Consider the following 22312-nt stretch of genomic DNA (forward strand, 5'->3'; position numbering starts at 1 on the left):
CAGTTTCTGAGAGCGAGCAGCTCAGGGGCCACAGTTACTGAGAGCCATCAGCTCAGGGGCCCGACATCCAGCAGTTAAAGTCATTCTGTAAATAAAACAAGTTTTACAATGATCATTTTAAATTTGTTTATTTTGTTGCATCGAATCATAAATGCAATAAACAGAACCCAGTTATGTAACTGGAACAAATTTATTTTTTATGAACTCACTGGTGGGCCGGACTCAAGTCACCCATGGGCCGGACGTGGCCCGTGGGCCGCCAGTTGAATAGCCCTGAACTACACCTGAGTACGTCTGCCTTCAACAGGCGTATAAAATACATGGAGCTGTTTTAAACCACGAGCACTACCCCAGTCGACAGTTAGATGATAAGACAACATCCAGATGTTCCACACAGCTGTAACCAACCTGCCAAGAGCTCAGACGTCTCAACTGTTCAGAGACGAGTCGTGTTTGTGAAGCCTTTAAAAGTTTTCTGGACCCAGACACAGAAGCTGAATCAGTCAATTCACCGCCTGTAGCTCTTGGCAAGTTGTCACTTTAATCCCACACATGACGATTAGCAGAAAAACACAGAAGACGGAGGTGAAGACGAGTGATGAAGGCAGGGCTGACGGGACGTGTTGAAGCTCCTCTCTCTTCCACTGCAGGAAATAAACATCTTCATGTTCACTGACTCGTTTGAAACTCAACTGGACCCTGGATGTTTTTAAAACCTCTGAGTTTCTGCTGCATTTTCATCACACGTCTACAAAATGTATCCACCACGACTTTGGTCACCATAAATTAATCCTTGACCACCTCAAACATTTGAGGAGGCTATAGCTTTAAGAAATATGAAAAACAATAGTTTTCACAAATGATAAAAGTTTATATAAATATATGATGGTGGCCATCTTGGATTCTGACGTGCACCCAGTTTTTCTAGATGTTCCGTCTAAATGCAGCCACTCACCAAAAAGGAAGTCGGTGCTTTCATTAATCCAGCACACAAGCCAAATGGATGGAGCGTACTTCCAGTACTTCCAGTACTTCCAGTTCCTCTCTTTGCTCCGTGACAATCACAGAAACTCACTCTTGGATGCACAAGTTGTTGTTTTGTCAGGAGGTGGGGGGGACGGTTGGTGCCGTGTCCACAAAATGAATCAACTTGAGTGTTCTTCAGGATGAGAGAGCCGACTGATCAGCTGTTAACAATGTATTCAACATCTGGTTCCTGTTTTAGTCCACAGCGTCTGCCCCATGATGCTTCGGATCAAAACATGTTAAACCTTTTTATTTAGTGCTCTAACGTTGGTGCTGGAGCCCCAAGGAGGAAAAAGTAATAAATAAAAATCCATAATCTTCTGTGGAAGTTAGTCTGCATAAGAAAGGCTCAACACGTCTTCATTAGGATGAACACTAACTGTAAGTTTGACTTGATGTCTCATCACTTGCATGCATCAACAGTCAGAGCCAAACAAGGAAGGTGAAGCAGAAGGACTGGGACAAAGGAAAGACAACATGGAGACTGCATGCAATGATGGCGGCAGCGTGGCGATGAAGACTCAGAGACAGGAAGTGATAACGGAGACGGAGCGTCAGATGATGAGTGGAAGACGGCGGAGGCGGTGAGATGCGTGGCTTTTCATCACCACAACCTACCTGGCACTTGCAATTGTCCCTCCGCTGCCCCTGGTTACTCAGACTAATAAGACTGCCAGAACGTACCATAGGGGTGCGGTGTCGGACCTTGGTCTGGACACAGCCATCTTTCTCAAACTGGATCAGGTCGTTGAGCGGATCCCAAGGCCTGGTGCTGAGGAGAGACAGAGGAGGACACAAGTCATGACCATAACCGTCTTCACTGTCACCTCAAGCCTGAAACAAGTTTCATTCAAATCTCATTTTTTCTGTAATATTGTTAAAATCTCAAAAACTAAACTGTTGTAGGACCTCTGCAGTTGCCAGGAAAAACCAGTAGTTGGCGCCCAGTCCATCAATCCATCCATCCATTATCTTTACCCGTTTATTCCATTTTGGGTCACGGGGGTCGCTGGTGCCCATGTCCAGCAATCACTGTGGGAGGGGCGGGGTACACCCTGGACGGGTCGCAAGTCCATCACAGGGACACATAGAGACAAACAACCATTCACTCTCTCACTCACACCTAGGGACAATTTAGAGTTACCAATCAGCCTAACATGCATGTTTTTGGTCTGTGGGAGGAAACTGGAGTACCCGGAGAAAACCCACGCATGCACGGAGAGAACATGCAAACTCCACCCAGAAAGGCCCCTGGACCGGGGTTTGAACCAAGGACCTGCTCGCTGAGAGGCAGCAGCTCTAACAGTTGCGCCACCGTGCTGCCTCGCACCCAGTCCAATATGGAAGAAAGCAAATTATTGTTTTAAACCAGGGGTGTCAATCTCAGAAACAAATGGGGCCAAATTAAAAACTTGGTCCTTTTTTCTGGCTTCAAACCAGCCAGCTGTCACAAGAAGTCTGCACTAAATGAAATATGCTCAGTTTTTACAGCAAAATGAGAAGCAATGAAAACGTTTTACATTTAAAATATAATGGAGGGCCAGATTTGGTTCACAGGCCTCCAGTTTGACACGTGTTTTGAAACATCAGGAAGATTTAAATACAGGAACAAAAGACTTAAGATAATTAGGGTTTCCAAAAAAGTTCAATCTGGTCCTCTGGACATTCAAAAAAACAAAAAAAAGCAAAAAAACATAGAAACGTTTCGTCTCTCATCCAAGAGACTTCCTCAGTCTGAGGTGCTGTTTTCAGCTCAGTCTCTTAAATAGCACCTTCTCAGAGTGGATCAACCAGTTTGCTGCTGACAACCAAAACCAGCTGATCACATGCTCAAGAAGGACCATCAGCCTAACAAAGGATCATTAGCACACTGATGGCTGTTTACTGTTCACAGAGGGCTGAGTGATACTAGCAATAACAGCATTGTAAGAGGGGGACAGTTGAACCCGGAGGCCTCCACCCCTGTTTAACGATGGACGATTTCTTTTCACAAAGATGGCCTCCTTTACTCCTCTCTCAAACCATTGTTCCTCTCTGTCCAGGATGTGAACATCTTCATCCCTGAAAGAGTGACCGCTGGCCTGGAGATGAGTGTAGACCGCAGAGTCCTGGCCTGATGATGTTGATCTTCTGTGCTGGGCCATCCTTTTGGCCAGTGGCTGTTTAGTTTCCCTGATGTAAGACTGATCACCCTCCTGACACTGAACAACATACACAATATTACTCTGTTTGTGCCGGGGGACTGGATCTTTGGGATGAACCAGTCTTTGCCGTAATGTATTTTGGGGTTAAAAGCCACTGGGACGTTGTGTTTAGAAAATAAACGTCTCAGTTTCTCTGATACTCCCTCAACATACGGAATGACCACTGGTCTGGGTCTGGGTTCCTCCTTTTCACCTGTTGGCTGACTGGAGTCCTGTTTGGGTTTCTTCTCTGCTTTCAGGAAGGCCCAGTTAAGATATCCACATTGCTCTAGAGCCTGTCTTGTGTGGGATTTCTCCTTCTGCCTGGCTCCTGAGTTAGTGGGGACGCTGTCTGCTCTGTGATACAGAGTCCTGATGACTCCTAACTTGTGCTCCAAAGGGTGATGGGAGTCAAACTGCAAATACTGGTCTGTGTGGGTGGGTTTGCGGTACACCTCAGTTTGCAAATGTCCTCTATCTGAGACTGAGACCTCACAGTCCAAGAAAGCCAACCTGCCATTTTTTACATCTTCTCGTGTGAACTTGATGTATTTATCCACAGAGTTGATGTGGTCAGTAAAATGTTGGACTTCCTGAGATTTAATTTTAACCCAGGTGTCGTCAACATACCTGAACCAATGACTTGGTGGTGTCCCTGAAAAGGACGTCAAGGCTCTCTTTTCTACCTCCTCCATGTACAGGTTGGCAACAATAGGAGAAACTGGAGACCCCATAGCACACCCATGTTTCTGCCTATAATATTGCTCCCCATATGTGAAGTAGGTTGACTGCAGGCACAGTTTCAAGAGTTGACACAGTTGTTCTGTAGAAAGTGTGGTCCTGCTGCTCAGATTGGTGTCTGATTTTAATCTTAAACTGACCACCTCTACTGCATCATCAACAGGAATGCACGTAAAGAGTGATGTGACATCAAAAGAGACCATTGTTTCATCAGTCTCCATGATGACATCCCTCACCTTGTCCACAAAGTCCATGGTGTTCTGTATGTGGTGTTCTGAGCTGCCAACTAAAGGGATGAGTACAGACGCCAGATATTTGGAAACATTGTAAGTGACAGAGTTAATCATGCTAACAATAGGTCTTAAAGGTACTCCTTGTTTGTGGATTTTAGGTAAACCATACAGACTAGGTGTGGCCTCCCCTGGGTACAGTCTGTGGTACAGAAAACGGTCAATAGCCTTGTCCTGCTCCAAAATTTCAGGCAATCTATCAATTTCTTCTTGTAACCACTTCCTGGATCGCTTTTCAGAGGTTCATAAGTGGTTAAGTCACTAAGGAGTGTCATAACTTTCTCATGATAGTCTTTCTGGTTCAAAATCATTGTGCACCTTCCTTTGTCTGCTGGGAGAATGATGATGTTTTTGTCCTTGCTAAGAGTGGTGAGTGCATCCCTCTCCTCTCTACTGATGTTGGAAGGTGGTGGTTTGGCATTGCTGAGGCAGGCTGAAACTTTGATTCTGAGCTGTTCTGCTTCAGCCTCTTTAATTTTGTTGTTGCGGATGGCTGACTCAGTAGCTGTGATCATCTCCACCAGAGGAATTCTACTTGGTGCAACCGCAAAGTTCAGTCTCCTGGCAAGAATCTCTGTCTCTGGCTGGGTGAGCTGTCTGTCAGATAAATTCTTCACCCACTTTTCTGTCTCCCTGACATGTAATTGACTACTGGAGTGTTGTCCTACACTGAATGTGTTGTTATTGGAATAGTGATGTTGTTGATGAGTTATTAGTAAGTAAAACTTGTTTTGTTGTGGAGTCTTGGACTTGACATGCTGTGCTAAGCGTGCCTGATCTGTACAGTCCAACACTTGCTGAAGTGTGGTCTGATCTAGACACATAGTTAGTTTGTGTTTAATGTGCTCTTTTTGTATTTGTGTATGTTACGGTACGTCTTTAAGTAAAAGTTTAGAAAATCTTTCTGTGTAAATATCTCACATTACAACGTGGACAGCCGCAGCTTCTAGACAAGCACAGCCTATATATGTACAAACTTTTATTTATTTATTTAGTGGGCGTGGCTTATATTCAGGTGCACTCAATAGTCTGGAAATTATGGTAGTCCCCACGCCCTCATGCAGTTTGCTTACATCGCTCACACTTTTGAGAGATAAACTATTTCAAATAGTAAATGGACTGTACTTGTAGAACTCCTTTCTATTTGATCAAGATACTTAAAGTTCTTTACAACAATCTGTGCCTCATTTACCCATTCATACAGCACTCTACTAGATCTATACAAAGAATAATCAGTGATTTATCACATTCATACACTGATGGGACACACATCGAAGGCAATGAGGGGTTCAGTGTCTTGCCCAGCAACACTTCAACATGTGACTGCTGGTGGAATCAAACCTCCAACTCTTGCATTGGAGGACAACTGCTCTAACCACTCAGCCACAGCCGCCCCAGCAGTTTAAGACAGCCGTTGTTTTGCAGTTTATTTTTAATCCATGCAGCCCAGATGTGCAGCCTTCTGACTGGAAATGGAGACTGAGAATCTCAGACTCGTTGAAAACTCTCTTGTGAATGTCGTCGCCTATTTGACTTGGCGTGTTGAAATACCGCTAAACTGCTTTTCTTTACCAAAATCAGTACATGTGAAGCTTCCTTAAGTTTACTGTACCGTCTAGATTTCAGACGTCACAAGCTTGGAGGCAACAGAGGAGCCACTTACTCAGCGTATTTGTAATGCCACTCTCCAGTGATGGGGTCCTGCTCGAACAAGGCGGGGACCCACTCCTCACATTTAGCTTTGCGCTCGCGGGCCGCCTTCCTCTGAGCCTCCTCCAGGATGAACTTCTCGTTGGTGGCCTCAGTCTGGTCCTTGTTGTTGATGGCTCGGGTCACGTGCTGCCACAGTCTGGTTAAGGGATACAAGTTTTAGAAAGATTAGATTAAAGGTTTACCTCCAAAACAGACAGGGCAAAAATATTTAGTCTGATGTAGAAATTCCTGCACGAGGACACCCACTGAACTACAGTGAACCCTGCTGAACTGATAAGGGTATAAAAGTGAGTGGAGAGCACAACTTGTGACAGGTCTTCATGTGTGTACATTTTATGTATATTTATGTAACCTGTCCTGAAAATCTGACCTTGCAAGTAAAAGTGCCGGAGATAAATCGTCACCTGCCGTGTGTGTATGTGGTTCTTTTGGGTAATCAGCGTTTATGAGAGAGATTTTCTCCAACACAATGCAATTGTTTTATTGCTACATTTAGCTACCATTTGTTGCCTTTCAGTCTTTAGCCATCATCTTGCTATATTTAGTTTTTAGCTACTTGTTCTTTTTTTTTTTTTTGGCTTTAGCTAGTTTTGCTAGTTTTTGCTATAATTTAGCAAATTTTAGCTACAGTTAATTTTAGCTTCAACAGCTATCTTTTTTCAACTTTTAGCTACTGTTCTGCTAATTTTACAGTTTAACTTTAGCTAGTTTTAGTATTAGCAAAGCAGATGCTATATTTAACTCAAGTTTTATAATTCTTTACTCTTCCTGCTTGCTCACAACGAAGAAAGACGCATCTCCTCCCACTCCTGCCTCCCTCCTGCTTCTGCTCTTGTCCTGTGAATCTTTTCCAGAGCCTCTCTTTACATATCTTCTGAACTGTAAATTATGGATCTGGTCAGCTGGTCTCTCAACGCAATTGATAAAAAAATTTTGGGCAAAAATTCAAGGCGAGGGAGAGCCCTCATGCCCTGAAGGGACACCTACAACTGGATACACTATGGATTCCTGGGGACAGAGGAAGATGGTGTCTGTCCGTATTGTCCATTGAGGATGTACAAGACACGTACATAATTAGATTTATGACAACAGGAGTTCTGTTTTTTGGAGTTGGCGGGTATCTGGCACATCGACAAATTTGGAAGACATCGATAGCTGTTCTGGCAATTGTGAGGCTTCCTGCCTTGTGCGATGGAATGTGCCGTGCTTCGAGTGCTCAGACTCAGATTCTTTGTAAGCTGAGCCGTAAGCTGGACGCGATTTCTGAGAATCGCAGGCCACTTGCGGTTCCTGGAACCCGCTGGTGTGAAGGAATTGACCTTGGAGAAGCTACAAGCACAGCCCGGTGGACTGACCACAGAATTTGGCTGTTTGGAGTCGCCATTTGAGATGTACCAGCAGAACTATGAAAACAGATAAAAAATCAGAAAGAGTTGGCCTGTTCCCAAGCAAATGTTATCTGAATCTGTCTTCCCTGCTTGGCCTTGAATTGAGCAACTATCTCAAACTCTCCTGGAGGTTATGTGAACAAGAAGCTCTGCTCCTCCCCTACCTGCTCCCTTCCCAAGGACATCTGTGGACCTGTGTCATAGCTGAGCCAGCTGATAGACACTGCACTATCTCTTATCAGGACTATGGAACTTCTGGCAGTGTCCACGGACAACTCACCACCTTTGTCGGCCTCTTCATGCATAAATGTATTATTTTTTTAATTAAGCCTTTATTTATACAGGTAGTGTCAATGAGTCACAAGAACTCATTTTCAAGAGAGATCTGTTTAGGGAGCAGATGGTGGGGGTTGACGGCCTTGCTCAGGGGCCCAGAGTGGGGCAAATGAGGGTGGAAGCAGGTGTGGGTGTTCAACATGAATATAAAAAATATTGAGGAAAGACTGAAGGGGACAATAGGGATAAACACAGGACAAATTCATCTTCTGGCTGCCGCTGTATGAACTCGTATGCAGAAATGAGGAGTGCATCTGGTGAAACTTTATTTTAAATCCAACAGGATTAAGTCAGGTCCTCTGGACAGATTCTTCTTTGTTGAAACATTTTGTCTTTTCGGTGTTTAACTGTCCCTTCTTACAATGCTGTTATTGCTAGTATCACTCAGCCCTCTGTGAATAGCAAGCGGCCATCAGGGCATTAAAAATCAACTGTTAGGTTGATGGTCCTCCTTTTACATGTGAACAGATAGTTCTGGATGTCATCATCAAACTGGTTGATCCACTATGAGAAGGGGCTATTTATAAGACTGAGTTTGTTGCAGCTCCTCAGACTGAAGAAGTCTTTTAGATAAAAGACTAAACATTTCAACAAGAAGAACCCGTTCAGAGGACCTGACTCAACCTTGTTAGATTTATCTTCCTGGATTATTGAGCAGCATCAGGACATTTATTTAAAGAATCTAAAAAAGACAAGGAGAACATCGTCTCTGAGTTTATCAGAATGAATAAGGATTGGCTGCCAACATCTGGAGTACCTTTCTGACTCAAACTCCCCCTGCTCCTCTGGTGGGACAGTGAAGCGGATCAGCCTGTTCTGTCTCAGCTCAGGTGTTGGGTTCCAGAAAGTATCCACCGTCTCAGTCTTCTTATCGTTGATGAAGATCTCACTATCCTGTTAGAGAGGGGGGTTAAAATGTCCAAATGTAAACGAGAGTCACACTGAGAGCTCATGTTCCTGAACATTTGGTTTGAAAACTCCATCCTTTTTGCAGACTCAAATTTTCAGGATTTAAGGAGAACGGTTGTACCCAGTGTCCCTCCAGCGTTGCCAGCACCTCTTTTCCCAGCTTGATCTTCCCAGAGATCTGATTGACGCAGTCGCTGCTGCCCAGGAATGGCTGAGGGGCAGAAGGAAGCAGGAAGAGGGAGAACGGGAGAAACAGAATGGAGGGTATCCAGAGGAGCCGCGTACGCGACAAGACAGGGCAATAAAAGGGAGAGCAAAGTAAAGACAAGGGAAAGTAAGGAAGAGGTTATAGTTTACCCACTGTTGCAATACTTATTTATGTGCATTTTAAGTTAAAATACATATTTACTGAATTTGACTGAGCATTCTGCGCTCAATAGATGTACATCAGCAACACAAAGCAATGAATGTGTTTTGTTTTTGGACTTATTTGAGGCTGTTTCAGAATCTGGATTATTGGCTTAAGTGTTTTACACTTCCTGTTGGTTTTATGCTAAACATACCTGGCGCTGGGTAGTGATGTGATAATGAAGTGGATAATCGGGTGGGTCAGAGAGGGAGGTGGGATATTTGTCGGGGAGGGTAAAGCAAAAGAATGGGGGTGGTGATGACGGAGGAGTGAGACATTCAGAAAAGTCATGAGAGAATAACACTACCACACACTACCCTCTACTCCTGACCAGCATGAACCTACAGTGAAAAACATGGCTGTACCTTTAGTTTGAACTCCAGCTGGGCGCTGTAGCCCGTTTTCTCACACGCAACAGTGATCTGACCACCGAGCTCCAGCGTCATGGTCCCATAAAGTATGCCTTCCAAAAAAGAAAGATAAAATGATCTGGGTCAGAACTGACCGTTTGGATAAGTTTACAAACAGGACACTATCATCTACCGTATTTTTCTGCCTATAAGTCGCACTTTTTGCATAATTTACATGCCCTATGACTTATACGCCAAAGCAACGTATTAATGTTTTTTTTCACTTTATTAGACATATTTGGACTGATGTGACTTATAGGGCGGTGCAACGTTTATGGCAGAAAATACAGTAAATGCCTCTAACACCTTTCTGCTCATGTACAAAAACAACAACACAAAAACTAATTTTAAAAGTCTGGGCACACATTTACCTACATCAGACCTTCTTTTCACCCTTAGAGTTTTTGAACTTAACACTTTTGGGACTGTTTCTTTCTTCGCACTTAGACTTGATTTGATTTATTACATCTTTTTGTTTAAGGGCTCTATAATTTACTGTGAACAGCATATGTGATTTCGATGCGTATGAAACTTCTGTGAAGCTCAAACTAATCTTTCAGCATCTTACTGTAACAGAACGTGAACAATATGAAGTTGATGAATAAAGGACGCTCTCTGACCTTTGCAGTGAGCGTAGGGCATGTTCATCACGTAGTCCTCCCCTCGATTGAGAAAAGTCAGGCGGGCCTCTCCATCTAATATGGCTGACAGGGAGTTTCCTAAAACGGGCAGATGGGGACAGCCATCAGTTATCAGTGGTTATAAACTTCCAGCTGAATGAACTTTGTGTTCGTACCGTAGAACTTGGACTTGGCGAGGATGCTGCCACTGAGGCAGAACCCGTCCTTCCTGTTGCTGACGTAAAAGGCTGACACGGGTGGATGGTGGGACACCTGAAGACAGAAGAGTTTAAATTTAGATTCACACTAACAGTTTTATTGTTCTAATCAAAAGGTGACATGCTTTATGTGAGGCAGAGGGTGACATTTTTTCGGGATTCCCACGGGATGGGAGTCAACTTTAATATTACTCACGTGATTGGGATGGGACAAGACTTTTTTTTCTGTGGGAGTGAAAATACACTCCCGTGTCACCCTCTGATATATGAGCAAAGTCAAGCTGACCTGTTCTGCGATGTAAAAGGTTTTGCTGTTGGTCTTCTGATGGAGCCACATGCAGCGGTACGTCTCTCCAATGATGGGGTTGTAAGGCTTCTTCAGACCCTGAGGATCATCCATGATTTTGTAGAACTTCATGTACATTACAGAGGAAAAATAATCCCAAATGAACACAGAGGGAGCTGAACTGACCTTAGGCTTTTTGTAAAATCCAGAAATGTACCATTTCACCACCTTCTTCATCCGGTTGTAGGCATTCTCCTCAACTGCAGCTCTGAAAGAGAAGCCCAACTTAGACTGAGGGTTTTCTTCACACTTTCACTTGTGAATAAACAAAAAGCTTGTTCATTTGGAGAGAATATGCTGCGAACTGCTCCAGTGGGAGCTGAAGAGCATTGCAAGATGACACCAGCAGGACCACATCATATGCAAAGAGCAGAGACGGAATCCTGAGGCCACTGATCCAGACTCCCTTCTACCCCCGGCTGCACCGAGAAATTCTGTCCATAAAAGTTGTGAACAGAATCGGTGACAACAAGCAGCCCTGACCGAGTCCAACTCCCACCCTGAAGGGGTCCAACTTACTACCGGCAATGCAAACCAAACTCTTGCATTGATTGTATAGGGACCGAACAGCCGTAGCAACGGGGCCCCCAATCTCATACTCACGGAGCACCCCCCCACAGTTTACCTGTGGCTGGGGCAGCTGTGGATGAGCGGTTAGAGCAGTCATCCTCCATTGGGAGAGTTGGAGGTTTGATTCCACCAGCAGTTACATGCCAAAGTGTCCCAGGGCAAGACATTGAACCCTTCATTGCCTCCGATGTGTGTCCCATCATTGTATGAATGCAATCTAAAGTTCTGATTAGTCTTTGTATAGATCTAGTAGTAGAGTGCTGTATGAATGGGTAAATGAGGCACAGATCATTGTAAAGAGCTTTGAGTATCTTGATAAGATAGAAAGGCGCTACATAAGTACAGTCCATTTACCATTTACCTCGAGGAACACGGTCAAATGCTTTCTCCAAGTCCACAAAACACATGTAGACTAGATGGGCAAACTCCCATGACCCCTTGAGGACCCTAGTGAGGGTAAAGAGCTGGTCCAGTGTTCCATGGCCAGGATGGAAACCATATTGTTCCTCCTGGATCTGAGGTTTGACCAACGATCGGACTCACTTCTCCAGTACCCCTGAATAGACCTTACCAGGGAAGCTAAGGAGAATGATGTGAATGCGCGGAGGGAATATTCAGTGCTTTCAGCACCGCCCTCTGGCGGTCATCCGGGATTCATAGAACCATACATACATAACCCTCGATCTTGTCCACTCCCGCCCTGTCACCGTGTAACTTTTTAACTACCTCAGCGACCTCTGCCACGGTTATGGACAGACCAACTCCGAATTCCCCAGACTCCACTTCCTCCAAGGAAAATGTGCCAATGGGATTTAGAAGGTCCAAAGTATTCATTTCATCTCCCAACATTGTCACTGGTTGAGGTCAACAGCACCCCCACCCTCACTAAACACGGTGTAAGTAAAATGCTGCTTTCCCCGTCTCATCCGCCTGACGGTTTGACAGAATTTCCTCTGAGCCAATTGAGAGTCTCTATCCAAGGCCTCACCACTCACCGAACTCCTCCCACATCCAAACTTTTGCCTCAGCAACAGCCAAGGCTGTGACTCCCATGGCTGATACTCCTCAGCTGTCTTTGGAGTCTTACCAGCCCACCTGGCCCAATCGGACGACTCCTTCAGCGTGATGGCCTCCCAAACCTAGGGTATCCACCACAAAGTTTGAGGATGGCACATTAATATATATATTTTTAATTTAATTTAATAATTTAATTAAAATAAAAAAGAAAATTAATCAGTTCATGTTTAAGGTTTAAGGTGACTTTATTGTTATTCGCATCAAATGTGGTGTTGCCACGAGCCGCGTTTCCCGCTACCTCCAAGATCTCAGCGGTCAGGCACTCGAACACAGCCTCCAGGTAGACAGTAATGCATCCACGGCACCTCCTTTTCAATTCATTTGGGATTTGGGGCTGTAGTTGAGATATCTGAGCTTTTGAGATGTTAATCAGCAGCTCCCAGTTGTAGAAAACCACCTTGTTGTTATGGTTACGTATCATAACAAATGTCCACAAGTAAAAAAGGTTTAATTACAAACCCTTCCAGTGGCACAGTAGCTGATACCAGAGGAAGTAGTCATCCAAAAAAAGTGATTTACATCCAGAAAAATTAGTACTTAAAGTTTTCAAAAGCAAAATCTTAGAATGAATGTAAGAGAGTTACTCCAACATGCAGCCACCTTGAGTGGTACAATTCTGATGTCTTGTTAAATTATTGTCAGGGCCACCAACAGAAGTCAGTGTTGTCAAACTACTGGTATTCCTTTTATTCAAGGGTTCCCAATTTTTATTTTTACTTCGGATCCCCAAAGTAAGACCGTTAAAGGCCAGCAATCCTAAATATTGTTGAACTACACAAACTCTTAAAAATTTGAAGATAAACAGGCATAATGATAATACAAATGGAATAAACTCATATTAAACTACTTGTTTCCACATTTACCACTACTGTTGCCATTTTTGGTAACAATAATAGTGAAAATAGTCTTTTAGAAATTTCCTGATGCATGCCCAATAATCCAGGTAGAAAAAAAATCTAAAGAAAAAAAAAAGAGGACCAGACTTAACTTTTTTAGATCTTTTAGAAATTTTATTTTATTTTATTTCTGGATATCATCTAAAACCCTATCTCCTGGTATTTTGTGACCCACAGTGGAGTCCTTACACCAAATTTGGGAACCACTGCTTTAATTAATATAAAACCTTTAGGACAAGGAGGGTCGAAGAAGGTCTTACTCTGACAGGAAGTCTGCGTGATAGTAGTAGTCAGACAACTTGTCCAGGAAGGATCTTGGCTCCAGGATGAATGTGGGCAGTACAACCTTGGACAGATCCATGCCCGGTCGAACTTGCTTCAGGAGCGTCCAGATGAGAGATTTATTCTCCTCCGATACGGTTTCTGTCTGAGCTGCCTCACCGGCCTGAAAACGCACACACGAAACAGCAGAGATGCACTTCAGTGCAGAAACCTTTAAGAAAATCTGGCTGCTGCTATGTGCTTTTGGACTGTGAATCTTGCTCCTGGGTTTTAGAAGTGCTCAGTTAGTGAACTGATAAACTCCATCAGTATGGAGATGGGTGTAAGCTGTTTCACATCGCCTTGTTATCACACTCTCTTGGAAACAACCACAGACCAAACTGCACAAACAGTTATCAAAGACCTTCGTGTTATGACATGAAGAGCCCGAGCAGAAAAAAATGTATTGTTATTCTCATAATGCAAAAAACTTTATTAAAGCTGTGTTGTTATTATAAAATCTGAGGAAGCTGTTGAAGTCGTAGAAGAGTCCTAATGATGTAATTTTATCTTTTATTGTTAGTTGTCTCATAGATAAGATGACTCAAATGTGAATCTAAGTAGTATCAGATTAAACTTTGTCTGAACACTGTTGCATACCTCTCCTAACTCTTCGTGGGACTGCTCCATGTACGGAGTCTCACACAGATGTTCAATATTATCCAGATCAATGTAGGAGTCATCTTGGCGCTCTGACGTGTCACTGTCGCTCTCTTCCAGGTTCTCAGGGTCCGACTCTTCGTGGTCCTGTTCTCCTTCTCTGTCTGATTTATCCGAGTATAGGTCCACATCTTTCAAATGGTCACTGTCATTAAACCTGTAGGAGAAAATCATCAGTCTTTCTGTTTAAAAATGAAAAAAAATATATATATAAGGAATACAAACTGCTATCATGGTTTACACTATATCATTTCATCTGATGTTATAGATCTAGAATTTCTTTAAGGAATGCATTATGTTTTAATTATTAGTCATGGTCATTTTGGTCAAACCTGAAAGTCCAACACAATTTTTCATATTACATATCCAGTGAAACATGATAAAGACATAACAAATAAATATCTTCTGTGGCAAAATTTACCGGTAATACAAATTGGTTTAAAAAACATAGTTTTAGTAATAAATTTAAGCTGTTTTAGTTGCGTCTTTGGAAACAGCCCCACTTTTTCCTTATATGAGGGTGTGACATCACACCAGGGATCCGATTGCACAAGATGGGAGGCAGCTGCAAAAATGGGCCGCTTCTTTGAGAAAACACCCCCGCCACACGATAAACAAGCCCCCACCGGACTTTATGACTGAGGCCTGAAGTTATTTATCAAGCTCCAAACAATCTGCATGAAGAAGAAGAAAAAGATGTGGAAGTTGAAGGAAGTTCGGCGGCGATAGAGACACAGTGTGAGTGAGTCATGAGATTTGAGAGATTTGTGACATCTAGTGTGTTTGGATTTTATATTTAGGGTGCAGTGTAGTGTGTTTAGTCAGTTTTAGAGTTTGAGTCAAAACAACGAGGTGATTTTTGAACGTGAAGCTGCAGCTTCTGTTTGAGGTGGAGGATGGAGCCGCAGACCCAGAAATGAATGGTGAGGAGTCGAAACCTTTCAGACAGAAGGAGGCTCAACGGCAGAAAGATGGAGAAAATCAGAGTCTGAGTCAGAGTGAAGACTTTGATGAGGAAAGAGAGGAAGTGTGCACTGAGCGCCACACTCATGGCTGTGCCCGATCCCTGGCGTGACGTCGTCAGACTTCGGTAATTATCGGTCATGTGCTCAGGTGTTTCCTTTAGTTTACAGATCTGTTTGTTTAATATATTTTTAACACTTTGGTGGCTCGAATGTGAAAAACATATAACCATTTAGGAAAGCATGATATATGTGGTACACATCAGTAAAAGAACGCTGTGTTGTGTGATTTTACTGCGAGACCCTCTGGTCAAAGTCACAGAGGAAACTGGTCGCCATTTTGTGTCAGCTCTCCTTAAAGCGGAAGGAGTCGCCCACTAGAGGGTTGGAGGGTGAAGTGTTTTCAATTCTGCTCTGTTGCTGTTCATTTCTTAAGTGAGAAGACTGGAAACTGTTGAGTTAACAACATATTCTTTTGTTTAAAACATATGGCTAAAACTACATTTTGATATATTTTGCACTGCTTTGCACTACAAGAAAGAAGCCTAATACTTGATTTGATAATTATTTAAAATCTCTCTGGACCTAGTAGTGGAATTTTCTTGACTTGTGATTATTTTGTGGTATAGCAGTTTTCAAAATAAATGCGGCGAAATGACACCCTATGCTTTTTTTTCATTCCTATTGAAAGTTTTATACCAAAAATATATCATGATGTATATCCAACATTTTTCAGTCAGGTCATCTGGACAATGTTGGATTGTATACCTGGATTATTGAGCATGGACTTTGATGTATATCGTTACCGCCACCCATCACCAAAGATGTCGGGATATGAATTTTATGCCACATCGCACATCACTAAAACCATTGTATTTTATGAGTGATTACACCTTAAGAGCAATTGGGACTAACGTTATTTGAAGACTCATAAAATTGTGAGATGTCACACTCAGACTACGTGTTGTTTATGACTCTCAGCTAATACCACAACAAATCTTTGCTCAATGTTTCTCAAACTAAGTTATAGCCATTTTTTGTGTGTTTTTTAGGGTCTGTGGAAGGAGCAGCCGGCTCATATCTTGTTTACTTCAAACGTTACGTTTTTACACGTACAACCAATGTTTACTTTCTGCACATTTCATCAAAGTTAGTCTCACTGGTTCATGGCATATTTGGTAATAGGCACAAACACGCACAGATGTGGGTAAAAACAAGATCGTCTGAAAGTAGTGCTTGTTTAATTTCGCCACTCACTGAAAGCCGTGAATGTTGTGGGCTCTGAGGAGGCTGTAGAAATTAATGGAGTGTTCTCCACTAGTGGACACGGTGCTCATGTCCTCCTTCCCCTCGCGGATCATGGTCCTCTTCAGCAGGCTGGAGCACTTCAGGGCCAGCTCTAAGGCGTCCATCCAGCATCGACCTGCAACACAAGTTTCAGATGATGAAAAATACTGAACAGAACTGCATTTACATCCTAACATAAGATCAGTACAGTTGTAATATCAATGCAACCAAGGGTGCCACTGCAGCAACTTACAGAAATGTCATTATACAACAATGTTCTTCTTCAAAGCCCAAGGCTTGTCCATGTGGAAATGCATCTTTTCCAAAACAATCCCCTATTTTTGCTATTACTAAAAAAAATCCTCATAAACACAACATTGATTTTACAAAAGGCTTCATCTGTGCAGAAATGATCAAAAATGACTCGAGCTGTAGTAACTGTGCCAAGCCAGTATGTGACACTGTAATGCTGTCACAAAAACACCTGAAACAGGAAACTAGGTGCTTCAAGCTTACGCTCTGGGTGCAAAATGTAAACACAAGCAGAGGAGGACACCTTTAGGTCGAAGGTTACATAAGAGTTGGGGCTATGACATCATTTTCAAAAGGTGTTTTTAGCTGTTTATACAAAATCACAAAGGTGGCATTTCAATTTACTTCTATTCTGGAGCTCATTTTCAAAAATTGTTCTAAAAAAATCTAGAACAAAATTACAAATTCACAAAAGCTGTTTCCATGTGGATGGACACTACTTTTAATAAACATGAAAGTGCTGATGTTTTGATGCATAACCTGGATATGGAATGCAAAGCATCAAAAGAAATGTTAAAGTTGCTGCCAGTGGCTCATTAGGGTCACCATGGTAACCACCACAAACCGGTGTCCATCACAGGTACACACCACGTAAACAAAACACTTGGCTGAATTGACCAGAAACCACATGGGAGCTTGAGTCATGTGACTGACATGCATTAGGCCGGCTACAGCCTGTTAAACAAATATGGCAGAATCGGACAGGCCTAGGATGTTGGAGAACACATTTAGGTGGAAATATAAAAGTGAATGTAACTAAACACCACATTGAGTAAAACTATGCCCCTTTTCCATTAGTACCGGTACGGGCCGGTACAGCCCGGCTCTACTCTACTCGGTACGGTACAGGTTGTGTTTCCATTATGCTTTCAGTACCGGTTCCAGTGGGCGGGGTTCAAATTGACGTCACCACCTCTCACCAGCTGGTGGCGCTGAGACGCAGAAACTGTTTTCTGTACAGGTTGAGAATTTATGTTATTTTGAAGTTGTGTGTATGTATGTATGCATGTATGTGTGTATGCATGTATACATGTGTATAAATATATACATATATACACATATATATATATATATATATTTATACACACACACACAAATATATATGTACACATATATGTGTATATATTTATGTGTGTGTATATATATATATATATATATATATATATACACACACACACACATATATATATATATCATATGTGATATATATATATATATATCACATATGTATATACACACAATTATGTATATAAATGTATATATATACACATATGTATTTATATACATATATATGTATTTATATATATTCATATATATTTATATACATATATATGTATTTATATATATTCATATATATTTATATACATATATATGTATTTATATATATATACATATATATTTATCTATATTTATTTATAGATATAAATATATATGTATATAAATTACATATATATGTATTTATATATGTACATATATATTTATCTATATTTATTTATAGATATAAATATATATATATATGTATATAAATTAAAACTCTGATGAACCAGATTCTACAAAAACATTACATTTAAATTTTTATAGGTTTTCATCATCATTTGATGTATTTGCACTCATTGTGTCTACTTTTAATGTTCATTTTAAATGTGTGGTTTTCTTTCTTGTTCACATATTTACATTTTATTTTTAGCTTTGCTTTAAAGTTCTTGTTTTGTGATTTGTACATTTGTGGGTTAAAATAAAGTTGAACTGAAGGTCGTCTCTTCTTTAAACATGTTTGAGGGAAATATTCCTGAGATCCAATAGTTTTGTGTCTTTTTATGATTTTCAGCTGAGTTAACAGTCATTAAAGTGAAAACAGGATTTCATGATGAAGCTGGCACCGTCTTTTTTTTTTTTTTTTAAATCTTCAACGCTCTGCTGGTCTCGCACGACACTGCCCGCAGTCACACGATCCTCTCCTCCGGAGAAGAGGAGGCTGGGAGGCTCATCTTTCCAGCTCCAGCTCAGCTGGTCACTCACAGAGTCCGTTCCAAGGCTCCAGCCGCGCGTAATCATGAAGGTCCGACCCGCGCAGACAGGCGGGCAGAGACGGGTCTGCGACGAACGGTGGAAGCGATTTTAAAAAACCTTTTACGTGTAAAAAAAAAAAAATCATTTTTAAATCGCTTCAGCAATTTTTTAAAACATTTTTTGTATAAAAACAAAATATTATTTTATTTAAAAATCGCTTCCACAGTCCGTCCCAGACTGTCCAGTCTGCCTGGCTGCCGGGTGGGATCGGGATTCAGCCTTCATGATTACGCGCGGCCGGGGTCTGGCCACGTCCATCTGTGAGTCCCCATCTCCAGCTTTGCAGTGACCTGCGGAGCTCTGAGCGAACAAGGCTGGTATCTGGAACCCGAGCATCCGAGTCGGCACATCGAAGGTTCTTCCGCGGTGACCAGCTGAACTTGGAGCCGGGGAGATGACGCCCTGCCCGGCCTGGCGCTCCGAGGCTCCGGAGGGAGGATCGGGTACACCAGCAGAGCTCCATCCAGCTTGCTCTGAATTATGTTGTCGGCCACCAAGCACAAAAAATGCCAGCACATCAACATTAGACCAAGATGTTGTCAGTATTGTTTTTAAAATCTTTAAAATAAGTCCAGGCTGCTCCAGTCCGAGAAATTGCAAATGGCGGATTATTGTTTTGAAAGTTTCTGAAGGATCCAGTGACTCCGCCCCCGACTCCGCCCCCGACCAATCAGTGACCGACAGTGTACTGATGTCACGTTTTTGTACCTCTTCGTACCGGTTAGAACCACAGAGCCAAGGGTACTGAAAATAGTAACAGGTGCTAAGTACCGGTACTAATGGAAAAGCCTCAGAACCGGGCCAAGTAGGGTCGAGTCGGCCCGTACCGGTACTAATGGAAAAGGGGCATAAGTAGTAGAAAAACGAGATTCAGTGACAGATACTGAGGCTCTTTAAGGTGTCCTCATTAGGTGGAACAGAATCGTCCTGCAGGTGTGTGTAAAGTTACGTTGCCCACAACCTTCCAGTTAAAACCGACTGGTGTGTCTGATAATCTTTGTTCAAATGAGCCCTCTGACAACCAGAGGCCAGACTCTACCGCTTGCATCCGTCTCATCCCCGGGATGTTCTGCATGACATTTATTTTGTAATTAATAGTTAAAAACCAACAAGCTGGATCTTTCTGATTTCCTTATCTTTTTGTTGAACTGCTGTCCAAAATAAATATTGGGAACCAGGCAGGTGGTGTAGCACCATGAAGATGGAACTCAGCAACTAAACACGCTGCTTATCCAAACATTTTCTAGACCAGTCAGTTTATAGTTTCAACTATTTTTCCAATTCTAGTCTAATGCTTAGAAGATATATAACTTGAATCATACAGTCCAAGCTAAGCAGGCATGTCCGACTGGGAGGAGGCCTTGGGGAAGACCCAGGACACGCTGGAGAGACTATTGCCCCTTTTGCACCGCCCCTAATGAGCCCCAATTCTGGGCAGCCCGCCACAGAAACAACCCTTTTGCACCAGAACTTTAGCTCGTAGTTTTAGCTGATTTGAGGCTGATTCAGGACCTCTTTTCATCCCTGCTTCTCTGGTGGGACCGAGCGAGCTCAGCTGAGCTGAGACCGGACCGAAACGTGAATGCAGGGCTCTGATTGGTCACTGGATCTCAGAAACTTTTCACTGAGCCGCCATTCGCAATTTCTCTGGATGCAGAGGAGCGGCTGGATCTATTTTTAAGATTTTAAAAACAAAAATGACAACACCGTGTTTAATTCTGAAGTCCAGGCATTTTTTGTGTTTGGTGACGGACTAAAATTTGAGCAAGCGGTGTCACCTCGGAGGATCATACGAGCTGGCGAGCCGTTGAAGCCCGGCCTCGCCTGCTCACAAAGGCCAGATTTGAGCCCTGGCAGGCAGGAGGACCGGGATTAGGGATGAGGCCGATCCGATCCAGTATCAGTATCGGCCTCCGATACCAGCATAATTTACGTATCGGATTTTTCCGATCCATGAAGCATGTTGGCTTCAAACTATGGGATGGATTTCCTGAACGGCGGTGTGTCTCGTGAACCCAGAGTAATAAGACCCGCCTCACATTCAGGAAATCCAGTTCATAGTTTGCAGCCAGCTACAACGTGAGGACTGAGTTAGCAGCACTGTGGCTAACAGCTAACAAACTTTTCATCTAAACATGTCCGCTGTGTGGAAGTATTTTACACTAAACACCACAAAACAAGACAGCAAGGTGCAATGTCTGCAGAGCCATAGCGCCACATTAAACCACGTTAAAGTTAGTTTTACTTTGGACATTTGAGCTCCGTGGCTTCAGCGGGGCGCTACTCTTTGCTCAACTCGAAACAGGCAACTCGACCCCGGCCAGCTGCGTTTAATCTGCCCCGCTCAGTCTGTCCATCTCTGAGGAGGAGCAGACTGAGCACCGCTGCCCCAAATCAGGCTGCCTGCTTCGGACTGAACAAGAAGAAGGCATCGCTGAAACCACGGAGCTCAAATGTTTACAGAGAAGTTTCTAAACTTCATCATAATTAATGACCAACCACTATCACTTGTAGAAAACGAAGGATTTCTCAGCTTGATACTTGCAGCCAAGATATAGTTTACCCTCCAGGAAATATTTATCAGTACAACAGGAGACAATCATAAAAAAACATGATTTGAAAATTATATATATTAAAAACATAAACAGCTACATTATAAAGTGATGTAAAATACTAAAAACAGGAGCATGTCTGTTGGTTTATGCCATGAACTTAGCAGATGTTTGAAGCCATTTAACATTTTAATTAATTTAATTAATTTATTCATTCATTTAAATGAAACAAAATTTAAAAAAAAATCATCAAAAAGAAAACACTGAATGAAAAGAGTGAAGAAAATTTTTTTTATATCTGCCCCTTATTTAAAAAATACATAAAATAACTAAACAATCACTTAAATTAATCACTTTAATATCCACTTTAAAACAAGGAATAAAAAGAAACATGTTTTGTGTTAGAATTTAATTCTAAGTTTAAAACTTATCCAACATTAATAAAATTTACCTCAAGTTGCCTTTTTGGACAAGCATGCATATATTTGTACAAATTGTACTTGAGAGCAGATTATTACAGCCTCATATAAAATCAATGATGATCATGATATCGGAACTGGATCAGTATTGGCCGATATTCAGATTTAGGTATCGGATCAGAAGTAAAAAAAGTGGATCGGTGCATCCCTAACCGGGATGGAGGGACAGGGGGTGGAAACGTTTTTAAAAAAAAAAAAACATTTTATGTATAAAATATAAGTTTTTTTTTTATCAGTGAAGATTAAAAATAAATAAACGGTGCCGGCTTTATCGTGAAATCCTGTTTTCCTTTTGATTTTATTAAATAATCTGTTAATTAAAGTTAATTCAACTGAAAAATCATAAAAAGACACAAAATGACTGGATCTCAGTAATATTTCCCTCAAACATGTTTAAAGAAGAGACACAGCCTTTGGTTCAACTTTATTCTAACCCACAGATGAACAAATCACAAAACAAGAATTACACTTTAAATTAAAGCTGAACTTTAAATCAAAGCTAAACTTTAAATCAAAGCTGAACTTTAAATCAAAGCT

The 22312-nt window shown here is 42.0% G+C and overlaps 1 protein-coding gene across 1 annotated transcript in view; it reads right to left on the minus strand.

The window, feature by feature from the left end:
- The window catches only part of osbpl8 (oxysterol binding protein-like 8), a 152483-nt gene that overhangs the window by 3283 nt on the left and 126888 nt on the right, over positions 1 to 22312 (minus strand). The window contains exons 9-21 of the mRNA XM_037696237.1: positions 20523 to 20568; positions 16333 to 16498; positions 14054 to 14270; positions 13393 to 13577; positions 10716 to 10797; positions 10530 to 10628; positions 10202 to 10298; positions 10026 to 10124; positions 9361 to 9458; positions 8708 to 8797; positions 8435 to 8571; positions 5904 to 6089; positions 1645 to 1798 (exon numbers count right to left, since the gene is read on the minus strand). Coding sequence (XP_037552165.1) covers positions 1645 to 1798; positions 5904 to 6089; positions 8435 to 8571; positions 8708 to 8797; positions 9361 to 9458; positions 10026 to 10124; positions 10202 to 10298; positions 10530 to 10628; positions 10716 to 10797; positions 13393 to 13577; positions 14054 to 14270; positions 16333 to 16498; positions 20523 to 20568 — 1656 coding nt within the window. The remainder of the gene's footprint in view (positions 1 to 1644; positions 1799 to 5903; positions 6090 to 8434; positions 8572 to 8707; positions 8798 to 9360; positions 9459 to 10025; positions 10125 to 10201; positions 10299 to 10529; positions 10629 to 10715; positions 10798 to 13392; positions 13578 to 14053; positions 14271 to 16332; positions 16499 to 20522; positions 20569 to 22312) is intronic.

The sequence above is a fragment of the Nematolebias whitei genome, chromosome 22 (assembly GCF_014905685.2).
Source record: "Nematolebias whitei isolate Nwh7 chromosome 22, NemWhi1, whole genome shotgun sequence".
Classification (NCBI taxonomy): Eukaryota; Metazoa; Chordata; class Actinopteri; order Cyprinodontiformes; family Rivulidae; genus Nematolebias; species Nematolebias whitei.